The sequence below is a fragment of the Oryzias latipes genome, chromosome 3 (genome assembly GCF_002234675.1).
Source record: "Oryzias latipes chromosome 3, ASM223467v1".
Lineage (NCBI taxonomy): Eukaryota > Metazoa > Chordata > Actinopteri > Beloniformes > Adrianichthyidae > Oryzias > Oryzias latipes.
This window is the reverse complement of record NC_019861.2, coordinates 28829668-28855811: the sequence shown is the minus strand read 5'-3', so window position 1 is coordinate 28855811 and position 26144 is coordinate 28829668. Positions and strand designations below refer to the sequence as shown.

Below are 26144 nucleotides of genomic sequence, written 5' to 3'. Positions count from 1 at the left end.
TTTGACAGAGAGCGTCCTCAAACTACTGATCTTCTGGAGCCCCTTTGCTCACTGAACACTGAGGTGTTTATCAGTGATCCTGTGGTTTCCACAGGTTGTGGGCTCTAAAGTAGATGGCTTTCAGTGGAACGCAATACTCTAACGCTGCCCCTTTTTAGTACTTTTTACCTTTACTGGGACAGAAGCCAGATGGAGTGTGCCTAAACAAATTAGGGTTTGTTTGTTTAATGCCAACGTTCTGTCTGGAGTATCGCAAAAGGAATGTCTCATTAATCGAATGAGTAGAAAGACGATCTTTGCAGTTAGAAATCAGAGCCGAAAAAGACTGGGAAAGCCTTTTTTGTGGATCTTATCTGGAGCAACATAAATTCTTCTAGTGTTTTGTTTGCTTCTGTTGAACGACAGCTATTACTAAATTAGCTGCTTATTTCGTATCTCAAAGCAAGTTCAATGAGCTTGCATCCCTTTTCAACAGAAATATGCAATTAATGGGAACAGCAATACAGCAATCCATCACCAATAAGGTAACCAGGCTTTAGTGACAGCCTGGCAGGTTGAAAGGTTGAGAATTGACTCAAATCAGTGCTAAAACACTTGAGGGCATGCTATTCTGAATAAACACTTCATCCTGCTATTTGGACACTTTGCAAAGCAATTTCCTCAACAGTCTGAAATTGATTTTTTGAACCGTCACTTAAAACTGCAATTGTTAAACCCTTGTGAAGAAAAACAGCCTGCATCCTTTCTTGTTTAACAGTTACAGGGCCATTTTTAATTTTCATGACAGACTAAGGCCTATTAGTGATTCAGTGTTTATATTAAGGCCACAACTAAATCAGGTTTTTTACTATTTTAATCAAATTGCAAGACTCAAATCTCCAGATGTTCAGAAACGATTTGAAGAAGCAAATGCATGCCTTTATCTTCTGTAGGCTGAACTACTGGAACAGCCTGGTGCTAATTTATAAATCCCTTTGTGGCTTGAATTTGAATACCTTCCAAATCCATTGATGGGATACAAACCTACAGCCTCCCATGGTAGCGCTCAGTTTGAACTATCTTGGCCACATCATCAGAGTTGTTTCCTGGAGTCACTTGGTGTTTTGAGTCCTAAAACCCTCAAGACAACCTGACTGAGGCTGATCAGGCCCCACCCTATGTCCAGGGGAAGTTCTACTGCCCCCATTAGTTTACCTTCCATTTAGCTACAATGTACCCAGCAATATATTTTTTAAATAGATGTTTGAATAATGGTAATTAATAATATCATGAGATGCACATGCATCTGTTTTATGCTGTCTTTCATCTATTGTGATGTGAGTTTGTAAATGGAGTGGAAATGCATTAACCTACTTGCTGTGATTATCTTCCTTTTAGAAATATCTGGTCCCTCAGGCAGCCATATTTCATGCTACAGATCCCCTCCGCAGTGACAGCGCCCTGCTGAACAACATGCGGGTCTACGGCTCCCTGTGCCTCAGCCTGATGGCTGTTGTAGTTTTTGTGGGAGTCAAATATGTCAACAAGCTGGCTTCTCTTTTTCTGGCCTGTGTCATTATCTCTATTGTCTCCATCTACGCTGGCGCAATTAAATCCGTCACTCACCCACCAGATTTTCCGTAAGTAGCTATAAATAAACAGTTAATTTAAAAAAAATTATAAAACATATGTCGGCACAATCATGTCATGTGATTTATGATGATTTGGTTTTTTAGCCCCTTTCACACTGTTCCATGTTATTGTTTTTCCTTTTATGTTTCTTAGGCCACGCTCTTTTAATTCTATTTCCCATCTGCAACTAATTAGCAGCCTTCGGGACGATTTCAACTTGTTTTTAAGCTGTAAATCATTCTGAGACAGTCAGTGACAATTTGAGGAAACAACTTAAAAATAAATATAGGCCACGGTAATAAATAAGAGCTGTATCATTATGATTATGATGACGTTAATGGAAGTGCTAATGGTAACTGAGACAGTAATAACTTGGCCATTATTTCCGCAGGATCTGCATGTTGGGTAACAGGACTCTGAAGCTTGATGGCTTCGATGTGTGTGCTAAAACTGTAATGAGCGGGAACATTACAGAGCTCAGCCAGCTGTGGAACAGATTCTGCCTGCCAGGGAACATGAGCAGCACTCATTGTGATGACTACTTTCTCCACAACAATGTGACAGAGATTCAGGGCATTCCTGGACTAGCAAGTGGAATTATCAGTGGTAAGGATGTCCAAGATTCTAAACAATGGAGATTGCGTATGTTGTTTGGTAAAATTACACTTTTTCTTACCATAAAGGCAACATTTCAAGTTATTTGTAATGCAATCTCTCAAATGGGGTTTTGTAAGGATTTAGTAAATGAACTTGAACACAATTATGAATTTACTGTTTGTCTGTTTCATACAAAGTGCATTACTGCTAATCTAATATTTTCATGTTTTTGACGACATTGATTAACTACCTGACCTTTTGAAATTTCTCCATTTTTTAAAGATGTACCTATTTAGATCATTCAAGAAGAGACATGTTGGAAAATATTCATAACTTTCATTTGTGTCAGGAAAGGAATCCTCTCGGTTGATAACATGCTGTATTCCGTCTTCAGATCTGAATATAAAGCTTGCTGATTTAAACAGTTAGAATAAAGAAAAGAAAAATATCAATGAGAAACTGCATTTCCTAATAAAAAAAAGTGTTTTTTTTTATTTTGGAAAAAAAATAATTTTTTTCCCCCCCAAATTAAAACGTTACCTGTTTTAATATTTGTTTTGCATTATAGATAACATGTGGGGCAACTACCTACAAAAAGGGGAGATTTTGGAGAAGGCGGGCCTTCAGTCAGTGGATGCACACAGTTCCATTGAGAACTTTGTCAATTATGTTTCGGTGGACATCACCACATCCTTCACTCTTCTGGTGGGAATCTTCTTTCCATCTGCCACAGGTAATGCAACTTCACCTTTAAAATACTGTGTGTGTGTGTGGGGGGGGGGGGGGGTAATTGTATTTTGTGATTTTCACATTCTGTAAAAGCACATCAGTGCTTTAAGTTGGGTGTAATAAGTGTTGGAAAAAGAGTTATTCACCACAGCCACTAGGAGGCATTGTGTCTCTTTTTTTCTCTCCCTCTCATTGACGCATGCGTTTGATTGGCATGCTTCCTTGTTTCTGCAGGTATCATGGCAGGCTCGAACAGATCTGGTGATCTCAGAGATGCTCAGAAGTCCATTCCTGTTGGAACTATATTAGCTATAACAACTACTACAATTGTTTGTATCCTCTCTATCAGCAAATATGCTTTTACTTATGAGATTAATATGAATTTACAATCTAAGTACCCCATTTGTGCTATCTGAAAATCCCTAAACTATTGTGTTTAGATTTAAGTTCTGTGGTTCTGTTTGGTTCCTGCATTGAAGGAGTTGTCCTGAGGGACAAGTAAGTTGATGTGTGACACATTTTTTTATAGCAAATAATGGGTGGAGAAGATAATCCAAGTTCAGATTCACTCAGTCACTATTACTTACAGATTTGGAGACGCTGTCAAAAAGAACCTTGTTGTGGGGACACTCTCCTGGCCATCTCCCTGGGTGATTGTCATTGGATCCTTCTTCTCCACTATTGGAGCAGGCCTGCAATCCCTCACTGGTGCCCCAAGACTTTTACAGGCTATTGCCAAAGACAACATCATTCCATTTCTTAGGGTGAGCAACACCCGACCTGAAATCTTCCTCTTACAAAAAATAATTATAGACTATCTGAATGCTTTCGTACGTGCACCAGAAACCTTGGATGGTTGCCAAACGATGAACAATTTACTCATTATTTGTCATGCCAGGTTTATTTGGCTTTACTTAATGTACAAGAAAGGGAAATCACTGAAAGCGTAATCTCTTAAGCATGCACAACTTAATACATATAATCTTTGTCTCCTTATAAGCAAATTTTATAATTTTAGAACACTGAGAACTAAAGACCCAAAAAAAGTATTTTGATTTGTTGTATTGGATTAAAGAAGATTGAGTCCTCTTAAAGTGTTTTTACTGAAGGATTAGGAAAATACTTCAACTTATACAAAAGAGTGCTTCATCATGTATAATACACATTCTCGGCACTATAATGACACCTTTTGAGATTTATTAAAATATTGATTTCTTTTTTTTTGTGTGATAGGTCGTTGGTCATGGAAAGTCCAATGGAGAACCAACATGGGCATTGCTGCTGACTGGTCTCATAGCTGAGCTGGGAATACTTATAGCATCTTTGGACATGGTAGCTCCGATCCTTTCCATGTAAGCTTATTTCACATTCCTCAGGAAAGATATATCAACATTATTATGTGTCTTGGATAACCCCCTGCTTTCACTACATCACACAAGCAGATTTTGACATGTCGGTCAACCACAAGCATAGGGGCCATTACTTCTTTTTTCCTTCAGTTTTAAAACAACCTGCATTAGTTGAAAGACCTGCAGCTGTGGGGGAGTTCATGTCTCTGGCAGTAGAGCATCTATCAATAGATATTTAATGCGTAATTTCTTGGCCTCGACAATTTACATACCAAAGTTGTGCTCGGGTAGGACACGCTACAACATTTTGGCCCTAAGGCTCTACTGTTTATTTAGAAGCACTGGTTAAACACAGCTGATAAATATTGGAAAAAGGTCCTATTTTATTTTGTTTTTCTTTAAGGGTCTTGTTATACTTAAAAAAAAAAGCAAATGTCCCCCCTCATTCATCAGTTAGATGTCTGCATACAGGTACGCTTCTGTACTCTCAAATATTTTCATCATGCTAATGTTCAACATATGGACCAGTTCTGTGTTTTACCTTGCTAAAAGTTTCTGCAGGTTATTGATCCTATTTACTTTGTCAACAGGTTCTTCCTGATGTGCTATCTTTTTGTGAACTTAGCCTGTGCAGTTCAGACTCTTTTACGAACTCCAAACTGGAGGCCACGGTTCAAGTATTACCATTGGTGAGTGAAGTTGGGACACTGTGTGCACATTTTTGCATCTAGTTTGTTTCTCATACATTTTTTGAACCCTCATAATTTTGTATGACGCAAAGCCATTGTTTGGTCATTTAAATCCACAGGGCTCTGTCATTTCTTGGCATGAGCATGTGCTTGGCACTTATGTTTATATCCTCTTGGTACTATGCCATTGTAGCCATGGGCATCGCAGGGATGATCTACAAGTATATTGAATATCAGGGGTATGTATGAAGTTGATGTTACATGTGTTCCTCTGACCTGCTTGCCTCTCTAGTCAAAACTTATGAAGGGTGATCACTCCCTTTATCTTTTTCTACACTGTATTCACTTATATAATCAGAGCAGAGAAGGAATGGGGCGACGGTATAAGAGGACTATCCCTTAGCGCTGCACGCTATGCTCTACTGAGACTTGAAGCCGGTCCCCCACACACCAAGAACTGGAGGTACAACCACAACAGCAGAAGACACTATTACCTTACAAAAACATCAGTGTTGATTTGTGTTTCATTTAAAAGTAAAAAGATATTTAAAGCAAAGGATGTCAAGTAAAGGTTAAAAACAAGTCTCCTCCATGGAAAAGTTACATTTGTGTTTTTCATTTTGGAACCAATCTTTAGGCTCTTTAAGACCTGTGATCTCTTCCACATGGCACTTCCTGCTGATAAAGCAACCAGTCTGTCTTGCAGTAAATATTCACACATCTGGATTCAGTTACGGAAAAAAAAAAAAAAAAAACAGAAAAAAAACTGCAGCCTTAGACTTTCCTCTCCATTACCCAATAACATTTAAACAATCACAATATTTTGTTAACTTTTTGTTTTTTTTTGCATAATGGTTAAATGTGCAATTTGGCATTGAGGAGGGTTAAAATATAAATCTATAATACTGGTTGCCTTTCGGTTTCTAACTGGTTACACTAATTGCCAAATGAAAAAATTGTTAAGAGTTAATCAGCTTAAAAAATGGGAGAAATAAACTCACTAATAGATGCTATTTGTTTGAATGGATAATTCAGAACGTGTGTGGTTGCTTCTAAAAGCATACATGCCAAGCAATACCAGCAAGTTAGGATGGCACACTGCACACAGCACCAAGTACCAAGTTTAGTTTGTCTGTCTTCAACAAACACTCTTTTCAGACGTCAAATATGACGTATTTTAAATGCAGAGGAAATAACAGATGAGTCACTTTGATAAGAAAACAGAAGAAAAGGACCAAGCAGTTATTGCGGTCTATGAGAAAGATGGAAGATGTGTGAAGAAGATATTTTTTCAGCGACAGAGGCAAAAGTGAAAAACCTTCTATTGTGCATGTCACCTGTTATCAGACCCTTTAATCTAAAAACCAGTGTTACTTTTTAAATGAGTAAACATTAAAACATTATGAATGAACTCAGTTTTTTCAATTCAGTTTGTCTGACAATGAAAATTCTGCCCTACAGACCTCAGCTGCTAGTGCTGCTAAAGCTCGATGAAGACCTTCATGTGAAATATCCCCGCATGCTCACTTTTGCCTCCCAGCTGAAGGCAGGAAAAGGTCTGACCATTGTAGGCTCCGTCATTCAGGGAAATTTCCTGGACAGCTTTGGGGAAATGCAGGCAGCTGAACAGGTAAATTCTAGAAAGTAGCACACAGTGTGCACCATTGTTCACTGTTGTATGGCTTTGCTGACTGTGCTTGAACTGATTGTAGCAATGAGCACTCTTTGTAACTTAGAAAATGACACTGAGACTCTTACTCTTGACAGCAATACATTGTATTTTTCTTTGGCAGAGGTTATTTAATTTATTTCACAGTTATGGATAACATGCAACTGGAGTAAATAAAACAGGGTGAGTCACTCTGATCAGATTAGAAAGACATGGGTAGTTGAGGCTATATTTCTTTGAAAATAATAAAAATAAATTAAAACATTTGTCATGATTAACTTGAGATAAAAATGTTAATACATCTTAATTAAAAAACAAACGGCTTTACAGTAATGATTTTAATCAGATGCTACTTTCTATGCCAAACTTAGAATATAGTTTACTTTTTCCTTGTGTTGTAGATATATTAATGTTCAGTATCTCTTAATGATTCTAGGCCATAAAGAACATGATGGAGATCGAGCGAGTCAAAGGTTTCTGCCAAGTTGTGGTGGCAGCAAAGGTGCGGGAGGGCATCGTTCATCTGATCCAGTCCTGTGGTCTGGGGGGGATGAAGCACAACACTGTGGTGATGGGCTGGCCTTACGGCTGGAGACAGAGTGAAGACCCTCGAGTCTGGAAGACATTTATTAGTAGGAGTCCCATTGTGTTATTGACCCTCCAACATGTTAGCTGAACACCCAAATCATTGTTTATTGCCTCACTCCAAACTGTTGTTATAGATTTTATAGATAAATACACTCTACACTGCCCCTGGTTGCATCTTTTTTAAGCTAATGTACTTTAATTTTTCCCAGACACAGTCCGCTGCACCACAGCTGCACATCTGGCTCTGATGGTGCCTAAAAATGTGTCCTTCTACCCGAGCAACCATGAACGCTTCACAGATGGCAACATTGATGTGTGGTGGATCGTACACGACGGGGGGATGCTAATGCTGTTGCCTTTCCTGCTCAAACAACACAAAGTCAGTAAGAACGTATTGTTCTAAAAGAGACTGCTCATAAAAGATTATCATATATAGTCCTGTAAAAAGAAGCCCACACGTATGTTTTATTTTAGGTCTGGAGGAAATGCAAAATGCGCATCTTCACAGTAGCCCAGATGGACGACAACAGCATCCAGATGAAGAAAGACCTGGCCACGTTTCTGTACCAGCTGAGAATAGAGGCTGAGGTGGAGGTTGTTGAAATGGTGAGAGCTCATCTTGCTCCATAGATCTTTTATTTAAGGGTTTTTAAATGCTAAATCGCTTGTCCTGGCAATTCTTGAGGAAACATGAATCATATTTGCCAGGTAATCAAAAATGAAACCTGATGTTCTTGCTGCTGCAGCATGAAAGACACTCTGCCTCTGGCAAGATAGATGCATGAGTGCTGCAGCATGATGAGACCATTGGAAAACAAGAAACTATAGTTGAATATGAAAAAAAAATAAAGAAAAAATTTGTTCACAGAACCTCAAACATAAAAATCCTGTATCAAATGGATTACATGCTGTTACACACTGACCTCCTTAAATAAACATGTTTTATTGGGATTTGATATGTACATTAAACATTTGTTCAATGGGATTTCAGCATGACAGTGACATCTCTGCATACACTTACGAGCGAACATTAATGATGGAGCAGAGGTCCCAGATGTTGAGGCAAATGAGGCTCTCCAGTGCAGAGAAACAAAGAGAGGTATGCTCCAAGTCTCAATTTCATCTGTCTTTTTATTGTTTTTAATGACCATAAGGAGGAAAGAGGTCACAGTATTTGGCATATTTATGTGTTTAGTGGCAAGGAGGAAAGATGTTACAATATTTGGCATATTTATGGGTTTAGTGGCTTGAGTTTCCTCTATTATAAGCACAAACTATATTTACAAAATAGTTTTTTGACATTTGGATGACACATGCAGGCACAGCTGGTTAAAGACAGACACTCTCTGGTGCGGATGGGCAGCCTGTACTCAGACGAGGAAGAGGAGGTCGACGTTCCCCTAGACAAGGTTCAGATGACGTGGACCAGAGAAAAGTGTGAGGCTGAGAGGAAAAACAGGAGCAATGCCCCAGAGAATTTCAGAGAACTCATGAGCCTCAAACCGTGAGTCATTTTTTTATAAACAAACTTTAATGATTTGAGTACTCATGAACTGAGTTTCTTCAGTCAGACTAATGCTTGCTGCTTCACAGGGATCAGTCCAACGTGCGAAGAATGCATACAGCAGTGAAGCTGAATGAAGTGATTGTCAACAAATCCCATGATGCCCGATTAGTGCTCCTCAACATGCCAGGGCCACCTCGTAATGCAGATGGAAATGAAAACTGTATCTTTTGCCTATGTAAATCCGCATGGATGCAGGTGTGACTGCAGTCAACGTGAAGTGTGTGAGCACTTGTGTTTTTAGTTCTTCTTAACAAGCTGCCCAGATATGGAGTTTTTGGAAGTGTTGACTGAAGGTTTGGAGAGAGTGCTGCTGGTGAGAGGAGGAGGGCGGGAGGTCATCACCATCTATTCATGAGGAGTCAGGAGCTGCAACATGGGGAGCGGTTTTGAACACACCAGGACACAGTCTGTTTTCAGAAAAGAAGGCAGCACCTACTGTGCTTCTCAGCAGAACTACTCAGATGCATTCATTTTAAACTTTATGCAAACTGTTGAGTCTAAAAGATATAGAAAAACAATGTAAAAAAAAAAAAAAGAATACACAAATGTGTACATTTTAGTATTTTGGCTACTGTAGATGCTCAACATAATTTTGCTATGGATAGAGGGAAAATATCTGTATTTTTGTACAATTATTACAATACAAAGAATTGTGCTATTTATACTGTTTGGATACATGAAATGACTTCCATGTTGGCTTTTACCAAAAGTTCATATTCATCTTTACATTAAAAAAAATCCAAAAGTGCAATAAACAAATACATTTAGTAAAATAAAAATACATTCCTAAACATAATTTATCAATAATTACCAGTCTCTGGACGAGCTGCTTGTTAATATATAGGTCAAACTGCTTTTAGAAAAAAAATCAGTGTTTGGCAGCTTTTAGATATGAATTCTTTGGTTGTACCACACTGGGTGATGCTGAAACATGTTCTGAGGGATTTGGGGATTAAAAATTAAATTTAAATTAAATTATGTGAGGGATAACACCTCTTTGACATTCACTCATAAACCAAGTGATATTATTTTCTTTACTCCTAATCTTTTTTTTTTCTTTACACCCAATCACATAGTTTTCCAACACAAAACTACGGTTACAAAGTACAAATATTCATAGAGGAGCAAAAAACATTTTTTATCAGTTTACTTAAGGAAATGTTATGAATCGAATAGATTATCGCCATTTTTATTTTTTATTTTTATCTACTATTTATAAAATCTCTGTATAAAGAGAAAAGAATTCAGTCAGCAACTGCCTTCATCTCAATTTAAAAATAATTTTGACTCACCAGCTTGAGATATTACAGGTGTTTTATGAGTAAATAGATCCTCAAATTAGAGTCAATTATGAACAGATGTTGAGAGCCTTGCTACAAACATCATTTGAAAATCCAAAACAGTCAACCGAAGGAAACAGTTTGGAGTTTCTGAAGTCTGTGGCACTTCTGCACGCAACTTCAAGTCCTGTGTTTACATAGAGAAAATGTAATATAAAGGTATAAACACAGGATGAATACACAGGCATCATAACAGGAAGGAAGAAAGCAATTTCTGCCCCTCAGTTATTGATGTGATTGGATGTCAAAGAAAAACATGTAAATGGGGCCCAGAATGACAACAAAGAACCTTGTGAAAATGCAAGCTGAAACCAGTATCACTATCCAGTACTGAGTTTGTAAGCATGTGACGGAAACCTAAATATATGGGAACAAGTCTTGCTTTTGACGAGGTCAGAACGATAATGAATTTAGTATTCAGCTGTTTGGTTATTGTAACCTTAAAAATGTTCTCTTTCACAATTCCCACTTTTTAAAATGGAAAAGTGGTAACTGAATAAAATTCAAGAAGATTCTTTCACAATGTTACTGCAGGCAAACAGCCCCAATGTTTAGTGTGTAGGGAAAAAAACTTTGCATCAATTTTTTTTACATTCCATTTTTACAGTTTTTTACATAAAATGTCTTGGGATACAATTTGGCTTGACCTCAAGTTTAAATGAGAGGCTGAGTTGAAATTTCTTAACACTGCAGATCCAGATCATTTTCCAGACAATAAGCAAACAACCAAACTTAATTGAGCAAGTTTCCCTTTCATTTTCTTGGCTTTCTGGTTGCATTTAAAGTTCAGTGCAGAGGTTAGTGTAAAAGTGAGACTTGTGCCGTGTGATGTATATTTAGCTATTTTCATTCTTTCTAGTAAAATTATTTTAGCAGGTTTTAAATACAATTTTCAATTGGAATTGTGATATGATTAAACCTGAACTTAAGGCTGTTGAGCAACAGTCTGATTTGTTGAGCATGAAAATATCCTACATCTGGTAAGAAATTTGCAACATTACCATGAAAATATTTATTTACAGGTCACTTTTTCCTTTTTGCCTGCAATTTAGGTAGACATTCAAAATTCCTAATTGTAAATAATGATGCCTTCTGTGATAATGAGAAAAGTATGTTCAGTTTGTTTTTGATTCTTAACATTTGGGATGGGGTTGCTGTTTATCAATCCTGAAATCAGACTGGCTTACAAAACATCTGCATACAAAATTTAGGACAAACGTTTTTGTAATAGACACAGAGACTGCATGCAAACCTATTGAAATTTGTTTTTATACTTTATTTTTTACCCATTAATTTTAAGTGTTATTTTTATTTATTACCTTTCTTGTGGCTGCCTTTTTAATTTCTTATAATTTTTATTTGATACTTAGTATCTTGACTGTTTAAAACAGTATGTTTGCCCTGTGTTTTTTTATGTTTTTCATCTTCTGACAAGTCAAAAATTGTTTGCTAAGTGTTTGTTTGCTAAGACTTTATGATCTCAAATGAAACACAAAATACAGAATTGGGCTTTCCATTGATTTCTATATCAGTAAAACCATGTTATCTTATGTCATTCAAGGCCACAAATATGGGCTCTTATTTGCACAAAGGAGGAATAGTTTTTTGTGTGTGTCTTTTTAAATGTATTGTAAATGTAAATGTAAAAAAAAAAAGAAACTGTTTCAGTCAAAATGCCTAAAAAGATGGGAAAAAACATGCTAGACTGTTAAAAATTGATGTAAAAGTATTTTAAAAGGTTAATATCATTAAAACAGAGCACACACACCTGTTTTATCTTTTATGAGCAAATTGCTGATACTTTAAAGAAAAACATTGTTCTATGCTGATGATTTGGCTTAATTGTTGTATGTGTGTAAAGAATGAAACTTAAAAAGTTTTTCGGCAGAAAACTATCATCAATTTTCAGTTTCCCAGAAATTTGAATTCAAAGATAAAAACGTACTTTTATCTTTATTTTCTTGATTAGTGTTACAATTCTAACAATTCCTAGGTGTACATTTCTTTAAAGATTATGCAACAAATTCAGAAAAAAGAATATTAGTAATAAAATAAAAAATAAAATTTACATCAGTTTGTGAAATTATACATATATGTATATATATATATATATATATATATATATATATATATATATATATAAGTGCATTAAATAGATTATATGCAAGTATTTCTGAAATATTTCTGATCTAGGATAAAAGCTCTGTTTATCTTCATTACTGATTTCACAAAATAATTCTTAAAAAAAAGATGTATATACATTTTCTTCCTTAAATATAATTTAGAACTAAGCTGTAATTCTTGATGTTTATTTGTTCATAAAAATGCTAGAAAGAAGTAAGAGTGATGACATGAGATACAAATTCGGTAAAATGAACTTTGCTCCAGAAATTGATCTCTGAAGAATTGGATTATGACGGTCTAGTCTGCAGAGATTCTTAACTTTTTCAGAGGGAATCTGGTCTTCACTGGGCATCAGGTGCTGGCTGTTGTCACGAACCTGCAGGGACAAACATGAAGAAAAAGGATAATTGGGCATGGTGCAGAACATTTTTGAAAAGGATGGTTTCTATGTAATGTCAGGTAAGGGATAATGACTGACAAAGTGTGCCTTGTCAGAAATGAACGCCCGCCGTGGAAGCCTGAACCATCTTACGCGAAGCAGAGGACCCTTGCGTCTGCGATCTGCGTTAATTTTTGATACTGCACACTTCAAAGGCTATTATCCTACTTACACCATGGTCACTTACAGTAGAAATAAGTATTCAATCAGTCTTTAGTAGTTTAGTCTTGTTATTTTTTTCGGTTTACACCGCTTTTTTCACAAAAAGCGGACTATTTGTTACATGGTGCTGGGTGTTGTCACAGTAAAATAATGCGCCACTGAGCCAGCTGAGCTGGTTGCTAACACAGTATTCCCTTACTGCCATCAAAGGGACTTCTGTTTTCACTAACTCACATTCTCGACTTCCTTGAACACTCGCAGGAAGTTTCTTCGGAGGACATCTGCAAGGTCTTGTTCAGACCAGTTTCTCTTCAGGAGTTCTTGAATGAGGGCGGGGTACTTTGACACATCCTGTAGACCCTGAGGAAAGCTGTAAATCAAAGCAAAATGTGGATGAAAGCAATTCTTAAATCTGTCATTTAAATGTGTCATTTTTTTAAAATATACTGACAGTATCATTCCCTTCAAATTCAGTAGTTTTTTAATTTTACAAGAACAATGGTAAATGAAACCATTTAAAATAATTTCTTAAAGAATATTTTTGTGAAAGAATTACTTTTGTAAAAAACCTCTTTGAATAATGTTGAAAACTGGATAATTGTCAATTGCACACATTTCCTTTTGCTTCTGAAAAGAAACCCACTATAATTTTTTAACAGTTTTTGTAAATGCATCAGCAGTAATACAGTTCACCTCAATTAAAATCCATTGTAAAAAAAAAAAAGGACAAATCCGTTGATATCAAAAATCTAAATAAATGGTTTTTTTTAAACTATACATTTGTAAAGGACTCCAAGTGCAATGGGTCTGTGTGTTCTACAGCCATGCGTAACAACTGCCGTTCTGTTCACTGATGGAAAAGCCTGCGGTAGAAATATTGATTCAATGATTTGTGTAGCTAAAGTTTAGTTTATGCCGGTGAGAAGTGATACATCAAGTTAAGATATTATTTTTTAATTTCCAGGAAAAAGTAAACAAACAGCTTCTTTATTTTCTGAAGGGTTCTTACCACTTTTTCTTAGTTTCATTGATAATATTGTAAACATGAAATGACTGTTGGAGCCAGATTATAAGCCACACACTCCCAAATCACACTTTAATACAAATCACATTTCATTGCTATTCAATTGACTCGTCACTGAGACCATAGTAGTCTCACTGACTTAGAGGGAGAAGTAACCAATAGTTTAGCCTATTTATTTGAACACACCCACATCTGCCAAACAGCATGGACCACACTTCAGCTAACAGCTCCCTCACTTATGGTGTGGAAATTCACACTCCGGTTTTCCACCTTCCATGAGTCTTAGGGGTTTAAAGCGGGGGTAACCCCCGGTTCGCCACAGTGTTGTAGATTGAGGATGTAAGCGCGCGCGGCACGCGCCTATGCGTGCTCTACGTGGCTCTGCAAAGCGCGCACGCCTCGGCGCAGCGCATGCACCAGAAGTTTCCTTCTACAACAGTGATGGAAACTTCTGGCACGCAGCAGACCGGTTTTTCCAAACCCGTTGGTGATGGTTGATTTTTTCACGCTGCTTTTAACGATGTCTCTTAACTAGAAAGCTGCGTCATATTAGTGGCAGTCACGTGCATGTTGGGTCTAATGGCACCAAAGGATCTTGGGATTCTTGGGATGCGGCTGGGCATGGGTGTTTCTTTTATTGCACCATGACTTAAGTGTCTAACAACTGAAGTCAGGTCCATGCTGTTTGGCTGCTTGAGTGCGTGTCAAAGCAACAATCCTTAATGCTGAACATAGAATTATGCAGGCAGTCTACCCTCTGAGACTGCTAGAGCGCTCCTGGCGGCCGATTAATAAAAGCATAAATTAGCTGCATCATTGAATAAGTTGCAGGGTCAAAAGTTGGTGTCAAAAGTAGCGGCTAATAGTCCGGAAAATACAGTAAGTTGGAATTATCTGAAATTTATAATATTAATACCATTTTATATTAAGAAAGAAATAGATCATTTCTATTTGCATATTTGTAATGATGTGAGATTGGATTAGTTGATTAATGTCTCCTGCCTTGCTATCTGTGTTCACCTGCAGCATCAGGTGTAGCTCAGATAGTGAGAGGAGGAAAAGACTTTTAAAACCAAAAATTCTCATAACTTTTATTAAAGAAAAAAAAGTTTTTTGATAAAGAGAAAGTGGGCAAATATTTTTGCCAATGCGATTTGGGACCAACCTCCTCCAACAAGGGCTATTGTGACTGCAACAAAGACATACAAGTCAATCAACAAATAATTTAGCTAACTGATTTGATATACATTCCACTGCCTACACAAAAAGAATACCTGATTTGACTTTGTATGGTGTCTAACTGAGACAGGCTGTTGTGAATAAGTAATGTGAATTATACCCATAATGCATTGCACTGTAAATGAACTAACCTAAACAATATATTCTAAAAAAATGTGTGTGTGGCAACTTCTAAAATACAGTAAGACAGGTGAGATGAGGCCATGGTTCTTGGCAGAGCGTTATACTAGAAAGCACCGTTAAAATTGTTTTAAAATCAAAGAAAAAGTTTTTGATTTGAAAACTATTTAAAAGTTTTGGACGTTTTTTCTCAATTTCTGTCTCAGTTCTGAGAAAGTTATTGGATAGGGGCGAAACATCTTCAATCTAAAAAACTATCTCCAGATGGCTTTTGGTAAAATCCCCATAAAGCAATGTAACAGTGCTTCCCCAATAGGTCTTTAGAACTTAACCAGAATGGCCTCTTTTTATCAAGTTCTACATTTTTATTTTTCATGTTACTTAATTTGCTTTGATCATTTAGATTTTAATTACCAGATCCTTTGGACTGCCCGCTCTCAGGCAAGATTTTTGTTTTCACACTTTGACAAACTGGAATCTTGCATAAAATAAACAAGTCAGACTTGTTCTAATGTATTTGAACTTAATCTTAGGCAGTTTTGTCAAATCATATTTGTGTTCTGTAGGATAACGTAAAAAATAAGATGCTTTTAAAGAACTTGCGTACGAGGAGAACTGTATGTGCCCTTGCAAAAATGCTAAGGTAAGTGTTAAAGAAATGTCATCACAAAAGACAGGATGTCAGTTTTCTAGTAGCTGATTAAAGTCAGATAAAGAAAAAAAAAATGCTGAACTGTTAAGTAAAAAAAAGGGCATTTTCTTACCTATCAGCACCATCAAAGTCACCACCTATTCCTATTGACTTAGCCCCAATGATCTTCTTTATGTGGTCAAAATGGTCTGTTAGGGAGTTGAACATTGAGTCAAGTTAACACATGAATTAGTGATCATTAATGTTTTGATGTTTTGAAGCATAAAACTAAGTTGTAAAAGACAAATGCCTTACCAGCAACGTCAGAGATGTTGGCGTCTTTACCACAGGAAATGAACTTGCTGTAGAGATTCACCATGATTAAGCCATTCTTCTGTTCCTAAAACAGAGTAGCTCTATTAGCACAGAGAACTCTTGTAAAAAACCAAAAGAGAAAACAAAAGAGACAGGTGCTTTCGCAGAAAAAAGAAACAAAGTACGTCTTGGGTGATTCCCCAGCCCACTCATGCATTCTCACCAGAAGGCATGTTGATGGGATCAGGGAGATTCTTAAAGTATATCTTCAACAATAAGTTGAAGTATATCTTTATACTAAATTTCTTTGAGACAGGCCAATAGTCTTTCTCCATGGTCTTCCAGAACTCCTTTCAGATCTGAGTTTTAGCCTCTGTAACTGGCCTATGAGGTTGGACTGCTAATGTCTGCCAGCTGCCTTAGGGTTCCAGCAAGCCAGTTAGACTTGAAACAATTGCTTCCTCAGTTAAAATCATTACTTACTGTACTTCTGGTGACCATCACTGGGTTTGTGGATTGTCCCCCAGTACAACATGCACTAATGGACACCATTGTGCTCAAACATGGTTATTACTGTTATAATTAATATTAAGGGCCTGCTCGATCACATTTTTTTTAAGTCCGTGCGGTCAGTGCTTTTTTTTTCGCTGCAAGGAGGACCCGGTAGACAGGTTAGCATTAAGCTAATATGTGCAAAAAACCTTAGCCGTGGAGGCACTTAAAACTCTGAACGGGGAATGAGCATCTCGGATGTAAATATGTGGGAATTACATCATCCTTTATTTTGTTCTGGACACCACCGGAAACACAAATTCATATGATGGTTTCTGAGATTGTAGCAGCATTTCTGCCTTCGGCGATCAGGAGCTTCGCGCTCCGCAATGCGAAGGCAGCTGCCGGTCCGAAGAAAAAAAGCTTGTCCGCGTTGCGTCCGAAGGAGGACCGCAGAAGGCGGAAATGCTGCTACGTAGTCCTGAGAAGCTGTGTACAATCATCAGAAGTTCACAACCATCACAAAGCCATCTCTTCTGCCGCTGACACAAAGCTCCACTGCTCCTGGTGTGTCTATGTCTCTTAGCAGCCGGACACACAAATAAAGCACTGACGTAATCGCCCCGCCTCCCCAATGGAAATGCTTATTCGAATTGAATTATGCAACAATGTTCGCAGGGTGGATGTTAAAATGCAAATTCAATCCCCTCTTTGTATTTTCGTTTTAATTATGACACAGAATAAGCGGTTTTAAAGAAGAAAATGAAAAAGCATTTTGAAGTATTGCTTTTTCATTTTAATTTTTAGTCATTTGATGCAGTTACATTTTGAAAATTAAAAAGTGTTACTGTTAATCCATTTTAATTGTCAAATTATACATTTCTAAATTAATTATGCTACACATTTACCAGAGAACTTTTTGAAAATGAAATGTCAAATACCATTTTCATTATCATTTTAATTAAGGGACAGAATAAGCGGTGTTGAAGTAGAAAAGGAAAAATAATTTTGAAGGAATGTTTTTTCATTTTAGTTTTGAGTCATTTGATGCAGAATCATTTTGAAAATGAAAAAGCATTTCTGGTTTTGACTTTTATTTTTAATTATGCTACAGAATCGCCTCCATATTATGCAACCACACATGTTTGAGAGAATGGTATGCAGACTGCACTGCTACAGGCAAAAAGGCAGCAAACAGCTCCAAAGACTGCAGTGAAGAAATAACAGGCTCCCTCTTGGTCCCCATTGAAAAGATGTATAGTCTTCTATATATTAGCAGAGCTAAAAGAATTTGAACGATATTTAACCAAGTCCTAAAGAACAGCCAAAACGTGCACTACCAGACTTAAAAATAATTTGTTGCATGTTCACTTTTGCACTAAGTTCTGACAGTTTATTTAAATCAGACAGTACTAATTTACTCTTCATGTCTGTGTTTATATGTTTATATTTTATGTGTGTCTGTATATTTTAATAATACTAACCATATGCTTTTCAATATATCCATGTATACATTTAAGGCCATTTCATTCTATTCTTCTGGGTAATTGAAGTCTTAAACCTACAATCTCCAAGAATTTGAACGGACACTCTCCTACTTAACCACTGAGCTGATAGATTCAAGTGTCAAGGTTACAAATACCATTCAAAATTCCTCAGTTCTACTGAACTTTTGGCTTCCTTGTTTGTGCCTAGTTTGTATATGTCTCATTTACATGTTCTGACTTCCTATGACTTGCTATTTTTAGAACAATGCTAGATGTTTGCCTTTCATACCATGGGTCTGATGAGAAAGACAGACAGAATATTTTATTTGCTTCCCCATCATATTTTCTTTCATGTTTCTTACTTAAGTTTCAAATGGTACAGGGTGCTTTTTTATCTTTCTCGAAGCCCCAAACACTTTACAGTCACAGCTCCATTCACTTATTCACACACTGATGTAGGCTCTGCTGACTTACACTGGCACCAACCTATAACCACCAGAGGCAATGTGGGGTTCAGTGTCTTGCTGAAGGACACTGAACCCTACGGGAATCGAACCTGCAATCTTCCGATCAGAGGTCGACTGCCGTACCACGCCACGGCTGCAGCCACCCTATGTGTGCATGAGCTTGTATTAATTATGGTGTCTTTTGTACTTGTTCTTTACTTTCAGAAACATCAAAAATATGTCCTGCTTTAGTATATAGAATATGTGTGCCATGGGATTCTGCTGTTACTGCGCTAGCTTTCAGTATTTTTGGTTTCTTTTTTGTAACATCAGACATTATTTTTTGAAAAAACATTTAATACTTAACTGATACATTTAAAGTATAAAACTTTATTATATTAAAAAAAAAAAGTATAAAACTTTTTTTTTTTTTTATCTTATAAAAACAGAATCTATTCTCAACTTTCTTCTTTACATCCTATTCCTGTACCTCTGGTTTATACACATATTCTCTCCTTCTGCTGTGACAAACTTTTACTCCTCTTCTTTTCAGAATGAATCTTACAGTTTTTCCTTTATGTGCTCTTTGCTCTCTTTACTGGTACTAACTGTTTACATGAACACCATTTTCCAGACAAGCTTTTCTTCAATGAACTTGTATTCTATATTGTCCATGTGTTGAATGTGTTGCAACAGCAGGAAAATTAACTGATTATATCAGTAAACTCAGTCAGCCGAGGGGTAGTCATAAAATTGTCATAAAACACAGTGATTATGTCTGTGCCTCTTCCAGTCCTTGTTACTGCAAATAATGTGTTTACACGTAAGAATGTTCAGCCTAAAGTCTGCATATTCCACGTCTTCTTCTGAATAAATCCTCTTTACATAAATCTTACTGATCATCCTACTCCATCACAGTCAATATCAATTTGTTTCTAAAGCACATTCACACCACCTCAATGGTGCAAAATTATCAAAAAGTAAGAAAACCATTACATAACAATAGTAAATAAATAAATAGTTATAACTTAAACTAAAAGAAGTTCAGAATTAAACTGTTTTAAAAAGTCTGTACTCCCTTTAATTAATCTTATTCTTTAAGCCTTTAAAGTACTCCTTTTATTTTTGACAGAACACTTAAGAGGGGCTTGTCAGTACATTCGCCAGCCCTGTCATTAATCCTCTGACCTGCAGCACATTCTTCCCATTTCCGTCTGTCTGACTCATGAACCTTAACAAATCCACCTCTCCAATGGTGTCCAAACTAGCTTACGAGTCATAATATGGTCTTTGCCACCTCTGCTCACCTTGTGGTGGATCCTTCAGTTCTGAGGATCTCCATTCTTTCAAGCTAACATTTCACCAACAGGTCTGCTAAACTCATTTATTTATAATCGTGTTCCCAGATGACATACCGAGTAAACCTCTACCTTCCACCCTGCAGACAATGACTGTAGCTGTCCAGTTCTTTGTCAACCTTCTTCCTATGCTGCCTATTTGCACTGTCCTCTAATACTTCAGAGTGACTGATCTGTTTCAGAGTATGACATCTATACAGAATGTGTTTCTGTGTGCCTCTGCCTTTATAAGTCACACGTATTCTTGCTTCCTCTGAAACTGACAATTTGATGTTTAAAAAAAGTCTGGAAAAAAAACATTCTGATTAATCGAAATGCAACATTTGTATCAGACTTCTGTGGAAACTTAACTGTATTCTCATTTCTGATGATTTTGGCAAATATTAAAGATATCTGTGCTTGATTGGGTGGAGTCCACTCAAACTCGGTCTATTGTTTCAAAAGGGAAATCCTTAAAGAGAGGAAAATACAAAATTCCTCAGACTCCAACAACGTACAGGTATTGCATTATGAACTTTTGCAAACACATATGTGTAATCTATCACTTTTTAAAGTTTAGTTTCAAGAAATTTTTAAATAGATTTGTCACACTTTTTGTAAAAGGAAAATTAAAATGTTTTTCTGTTAAAGATTATTTAAACATATTTTTAATAAAGTTATTGTTTCTGAGATAGTCATTTGATCTATCTGTTTTTGAAATACGTTTAAAAGGTTGCAGGCTTATAGGTGAAATAAAGCTACTCGTTAAAACTTTAAAGATAAAATTGGGTTTTTAATCAATAATAATAAGACCAAGTTGTTAGTTATATCTTTAAAAGATAAAATATCTCATAAGTGTTCAACTATTAATTCTTGAAGGTAAACAATGATCTATTCCTTCATATGTGCACAACCAATAAATCTCAGAGTAATTTTGCTTTCTTACCAGCTCACGCAGGAGCCAGTCAGGTACGTTGCGTTTGTTATCACAAATGGAGTAGGAAGATGAATGGCTGAAAATAACTGGTGCCCTGGAATGCTTTAGGGCGGCCGAGGCCGTTTCCCAAGAAGAATGAGAGAGATCCACTATCATTCCCAATCTGTTCATCTCCTCCACCACAGACTGAAAAAGACATTTAAAAACAATTTGAGGAGCCATTTATGCATCACAGAGAAAAAGGAAGTCATCAAACAACAGTAGATGTTCAGATGCACAGGCACATTAAACAATCACATGCAAAAATCTAACCAGGAAGTTCTCAATATCACAGCAGCAAAGGCCGGTCTAATAAAAAAAAGCAATACAAAGATGTGCTTATACTGTTGAATAATATTGCTGTATGAAAAAAACGTGCATGTTTATTGGGATGACCCGGCTTCCGGTAAATATTTGGCACCAACCATCTACCTGTTCACCCCAATAAAATAAGTAGTGTTTAAAGGGCTTACATCATGTTTTTCTCAAGCCTTTCAGAGTAAACTATATCCATATTTAATAATATGGTAACTTTGGCACACTAAAGAACACATTTTTTGTGAAATATTAGTTATTGTTGCGACTAATTTTCCAAACCAAAAGTAAGGCGCCTCGATCTCTGAGGCACTGGCTTTCGCTCCCTGTGAGTGCCCATTTCATGACTTCAAGCTATGCCGGCCTCTGCAGCGTGTCTGATTTTCACCCACAAAAATATACAACATCCAAACTTTTGGGAAGTTGGATGTGCATATTGTGCTTATAAAAGGAAAGCTAATCACCGCTAGCTCCATGGAGAAAGCGTGTGTGTTAGCCTGAGGGCGGTGCTGGCAGCGCAGACTTTTCCTGGAAGGGGCTGTTCTCACTACGTTCACACTGCACTGAAACGACCCAATTCCGATTTTTTTGTCCATATGCGACCTGTATCTGATCTTTTCATGACTGTTTGAACGACACAGATCTGATGTATCCGACCCGTACGTCATTGATACGCTACAAACGTCATCATTCCACGTAGAAGTAGGCGGGAACGAGACATCAACCATGGCGGACGATGCTACTGAGACCAGTCAGTGGAAGGGAACCGAGGTCACTGATTTGATTAATATTTGGGGTGACCGCTCTATTCAGGCCAAACTCGAGGTCTCTTATCGCAACTGGGCGTTTTTTGAAAAAATTTCCATGCGAAATGGCCGAGCGTGGTTTTGAACCTGCCCCGCGATGACTTTTTTTCCCCCTTTCCGGCCGTGGTCAGAAGAAGCGCGGGCGAGACCAGCTTCTCCAGGGCCTGAAGGTGAATCCTCCTTCGGGGTTCACTTCCCCGTTCTGACCCTCAGATTCTCCAGAGCGGGTTAATAAAGAGTCAATAGCAGATCTTCTGGGGGGAGCCTTCTTTTATTACCGTTCTCCTTTCTCCATAACACACAACATTAATGCACGTCCCCACTGCCCCCCTCATTCCCTACCTCGCTGCACACGCTCTCTCTTACATACACACGCGCCCCGCCCCAGCACATAAACATCCCCATTCCACAACAGTGGGTACAGACGATCCTGGCTCCAATGCCTTCTTAAAATGAGAATATTTTAATTGTGCTGGCTCCTTTGTGAAAATAAATGTAATAATGCAAAAAAAAGCTCCGCTGTTGACAACACTGTTGTTGACATCCATTGTTAACGTTAGCTACTTCCGCAAACAACAGTGACGTCGTTCACCGTTGAGTACTCTTCTGCACGTGCGGGTCACTTCTGGGTCATTTCACGGTCACACAGGAGATCACAAAAGTTTCCATTTAATCGGAAATGTAAACGGCCTTGCAAAAAAATCTGATTTTTTCAAAAAATCGGAATTGAGCATTAAGCCCTGCAGTGTGAACGTAGCCTATGTCACAATGTGAGAACCCACTCGTTTTCATGGACTGGGAGGGGCTGGTGCTCAGAGGCTTTTAGAGAAAAGTTTAGAAATGTGTGAATGGAAAAAAAAAAGCCACTTTTGGGTTGTTGTTTTTTTTCTGAGGAACTAACATAATAATACACTTAAAAGCTCAAAAAGTTGATTTTGCATGATATAGGCCCTCCTATTTACCTCTGGATAATGCTCCTATTTGCATTGGTATTAAAAATAAATGACTTTAGCAAGGGCAATATGACTTTTGACTGCCCAAAGTGGAAGACTCATGCAATTTACTTTAAAATGCTTTGACACTTTCCTAAAATAGACAGATACATCGGGATGTAGCATGATGAATGCCTACTAATAATAAATCGTTGACATTTAAGAGGAAGTTACCTTGCCAAACGGTGTTAAGCTGTTGTTCTCCCTTTGAAATACACCGTAAAGATCTGTGGAGGTTTCAGCCCTGCAAGAAAAAAAACAAATATCAACATTGAAACATGCAGAAACACTCCTTTATTTCATAAAAAACAATGTGTCCGATTAAATCATACCATGTATGATAGACATTTAGCTGAAATAGCTCTCAAACCGTGACAATTAGTTTAAAAGGCATCCTAATTTACCAGGGAGTGTTGCAGTTATGTGTGAGGGACATGGAGCGGACCCCAAGCTCGTAAAACATCCGCAGAACTGCAAGGCTGCTGTCAATAGAGTGACCCCCCTCTATACTTATCAGACAGGCTATTTTTTGTTTCATCATAGAATTGGTCAGGTCTGCAGGGACAAAGAGAGAACCACAAAACACACAAATATTGGTACAGGAAAAGGCTCCCATTTAAACCATAGAACAGTTTTAGAGCTCTTATGACACTCAATTACTAGAGTTCAACATCCATCACAAGTCACTGGCATAAAAGAAACAAATAAACCACAAAGAAAAAAAAGGAACTTCTTGTTTATAATAAAGAACTTGTTGTACCGTCGTAGGTCGTGACCAGTTCCAAGTCCTGGGCCTTATTGCACATGTGTCTGACCAAATCTATTTGTTCCAGCGTCAGCATCACAGCATCTTTCTCCTGGGCCCCACACGGAACATAGGCCGCAAACATCTGACAAAGCAACACGGGCGTCAAACAACAGGCACAAAGGAGACTAACTGAACTGCTTCCATTTTATCGCCACCCACTTACCCCAAATCAATGCTTTCAATCATACAGGTTGAGAGATGTCATTTAAAATGCCACAAAATGGAAATTAAAAAAAAAAAAGAATCACTGGCACAAACAAAGAATAAACCAGCTGACTGTACCTGTGTTTGCACACTTCCAGCTCTGAGACGAGAGATGTCAGTGGCAACTTTGCTGATTTTCTGCAGGTCAATCTGGCTGAGACGATTGTTATAATAGACCCTGATCTTAAGAGGAAGGTCATTATGACTGAAAAATAAAAGAAGGGAGACAGATTTTAATTTAAAAAAATGTTGTATTTGTTTACTGCCACAGAGGAGGATATAATAATAATGGATCAATTACCCATCAATCAGAGGAAACCTGTCCATCAGTTCCTGTGCTCTTTCCTTTTCAGAATATGCAGATGTTAACAGAGGCATAATTGTCAGAAGAATCCAGAGCCACATGATCACTGGCCAGCCGCTTAACATTTTCTTTAAGGTCCCATTGAAAGCATAATAGGAAGAGAAAAAATAAGAAGTCAACGGTGGCAAATGGTAAAGGAAAACAAATGGTGAAAATTAAATAAATGATTTTAATTTAATTTATACGCAATCCATCTGTACGCTTGTTTTTCTTACTTAAAACTTTTTAACGTGTTGAATATCAAAAGAAAACAACAAATAAAGGGCAGAAAAGTAAACAAAGAAAAGCAGCCGCGTCCAAATTTTAATGGGATCACAGGTTATCTGTAAAACACCAAAAACGGAGTTAACTTTGTTAACATGGACTTACCAAGTCGGTCTGTTTACCACCCTGTTGAGAAGCTGCATGAACACTGTGTAAAGTTTCCAGCGCCTTTGAACTCACGATACGATGACGACAGGCGTGTGCTGCATTCGAGTCTATCAGAAACATCTGCATCATTTAGTTTGACCTCAACTTACACGAAGACTTGTGTATGTGTGGATTAAAAACAACTAAAAACTGAAGTTAGTGCCAGTGTTAAGTACAAAGATTTGATTTCCAGAATTTTTAGATAGTAAAAGTCGACCTGTTTAAAGGGATGATCTGCCTTTTACGTGAGACATTCAAACGCATCAAATCGAATCAAATCAAACTTTATTCATAAAATAGCGCTTCTCATGCATTGTGCAACTCGAAGCTCTTTAACATTTTAAACAAAAAAAAAACAAAAAACACAATATTACAGTAAAAACCACACCCACAAAACTGCAGCAACAACCACCGACCAAGCCAGCAAGCCCAGGCAGAAAAGATCCCCACAAGAAACAGTGGGGCTAAAATCGTGATAAGATGCTAACATTAAAGACATAAGATTTATATAAAAACGTAAAATTGAGAATAAGATGCATAAAATGAAATGAAATACATAAAATAACCTAAACTACCATCTTGATCAAAATGATGGTGCTATCTGCTGGCCAAACCAAGTAATGGGCTGAAGAAACACTAACTGAGGTTTACATTTAGAATAAAAAAAATAAATAAAAATAAAACAATCTTTTGTTTTACTCATCAGTGTTTTGCTTCCATTTTCTAGTTTGAAATGGGGAGGTTGGTGTTAAAACAATGTTGGAAAAAAATACACACGAGAAAAGGAAGAAAACAAGTCAGCTGAGGTAAATTTGAATTAAAAAAATGAATGAATTTAAATATTTGATCCAGTTATTGTTCGGGCAAATAATGGTCCATTTTGCATATCATGTATTTGATCACCTGACCTTTGTAGCGTGCCACAAAACACTTTTCAAATATCTTCTTTGTAGAGCTTCTTTTAACTCGACTAGACTTGTTCTTAATTGCCCTGTAGGGAAAAATTCATTTTCACTTTCTTGAGACCAGAGATAACATCAAGAGGCAGACGTGTGACATCACCCAGACACTTAAAAGTATCACAAGAACCTCACACCATAACAAAAATACATGGCAACTGAAGGGACATTGCCAGTGACAAACTGACTAAACAGTCGCAACATCATATTGAAATACATGCAACATGACATTGGTTCCCAATTAGTGGCCGTGGTGCAGCGATAAATAGCCCTTTTTGGAATGTTCTGTGCTTTTTCTATCTTTCTTGAAGGCCCAAAGCGCTTTACAGTCACAGTCGCAATCACCCCCCACAC

General features: G+C 37.3%; 2 protein-coding genes across 3 annotated transcripts in view; one reads left to right on the top strand and one right to left on the bottom strand.

Moving 5' to 3' along the window:
- The window catches only part of LOC101172318 (solute carrier family 12 member 4), a 40219-nt gene extending 28313 nt beyond the window's left edge, over window positions 1-11906 (top strand). For both annotated transcript variants that reach the window (XM_004067309.4, XM_023953636.1), the window contains exons 7-24: window positions 1378-1619; window positions 2003-2217; window positions 2777-2941; window positions 3172-3270; window positions 3378-3435; window positions 3527-3701; window positions 4171-4289; window positions 4877-4975; window positions 5095-5214; window positions 5334-5438; window positions 6437-6605; window positions 7081-7276; window positions 7442-7611; window positions 7707-7838; window positions 8224-8331; window positions 8552-8736; window positions 8826-8959; window positions 9063-11906. In XM_004067309.4, the coding sequence (XP_004067357.2) occupies window positions 1378-1619; window positions 2003-2217; window positions 2777-2941; window positions 3172-3270; window positions 3378-3435; window positions 3527-3701; window positions 4171-4289; window positions 4877-4975; window positions 5095-5214; window positions 5334-5438; window positions 6437-6605; window positions 7081-7276; window positions 7442-7611; window positions 7707-7838; window positions 8224-8331; window positions 8552-8736; window positions 8826-8959; window positions 9063-9154 (2583 nt within the window). In that variant the 3' untranslated portion in view covers window positions 9155-11906. The remainder of the gene's footprint in view (window positions 1-1377; window positions 1620-2002; window positions 2218-2776; window positions 2942-3171; window positions 3271-3377; window positions 3436-3526; window positions 3702-4170; window positions 4290-4876; window positions 4976-5094; window positions 5215-5333; window positions 5439-6436; window positions 6606-7080; window positions 7277-7441; window positions 7612-7706; window positions 7839-8223; window positions 8332-8551; window positions 8737-8825; window positions 8960-9062) is intronic.
- Window positions 11907-12432: 526 nt separating this feature from the next.
- Window positions 12433-24933, bottom strand: LOC101161873 (dipeptidase 2). The gene is made up of 11 exons (XM_011493285.2): window positions 24790-24933; window positions 24358-24488; window positions 24135-24261; window positions 23805-23934; window positions 23449-23599; window positions 23219-23288; window positions 20902-21078; window positions 16194-16278; window positions 16012-16087; window positions 13099-13234; window positions 12433-12639 (listed from the first exon to the last, which is right to left on the bottom strand). The coding sequence occupies exons 1-11, from the start codon at window positions 24919-24921 to the stop codon at window positions 12448-12450; spliced, it is 1407 nt and encodes a 468-aa protein (XP_011491587.1). The 5' UTR covers window positions 24922-24933; the 3' UTR covers window positions 12433-12447.
- Between the last annotated feature and the right edge of the window lie 1211 nt (window positions 24934-26144).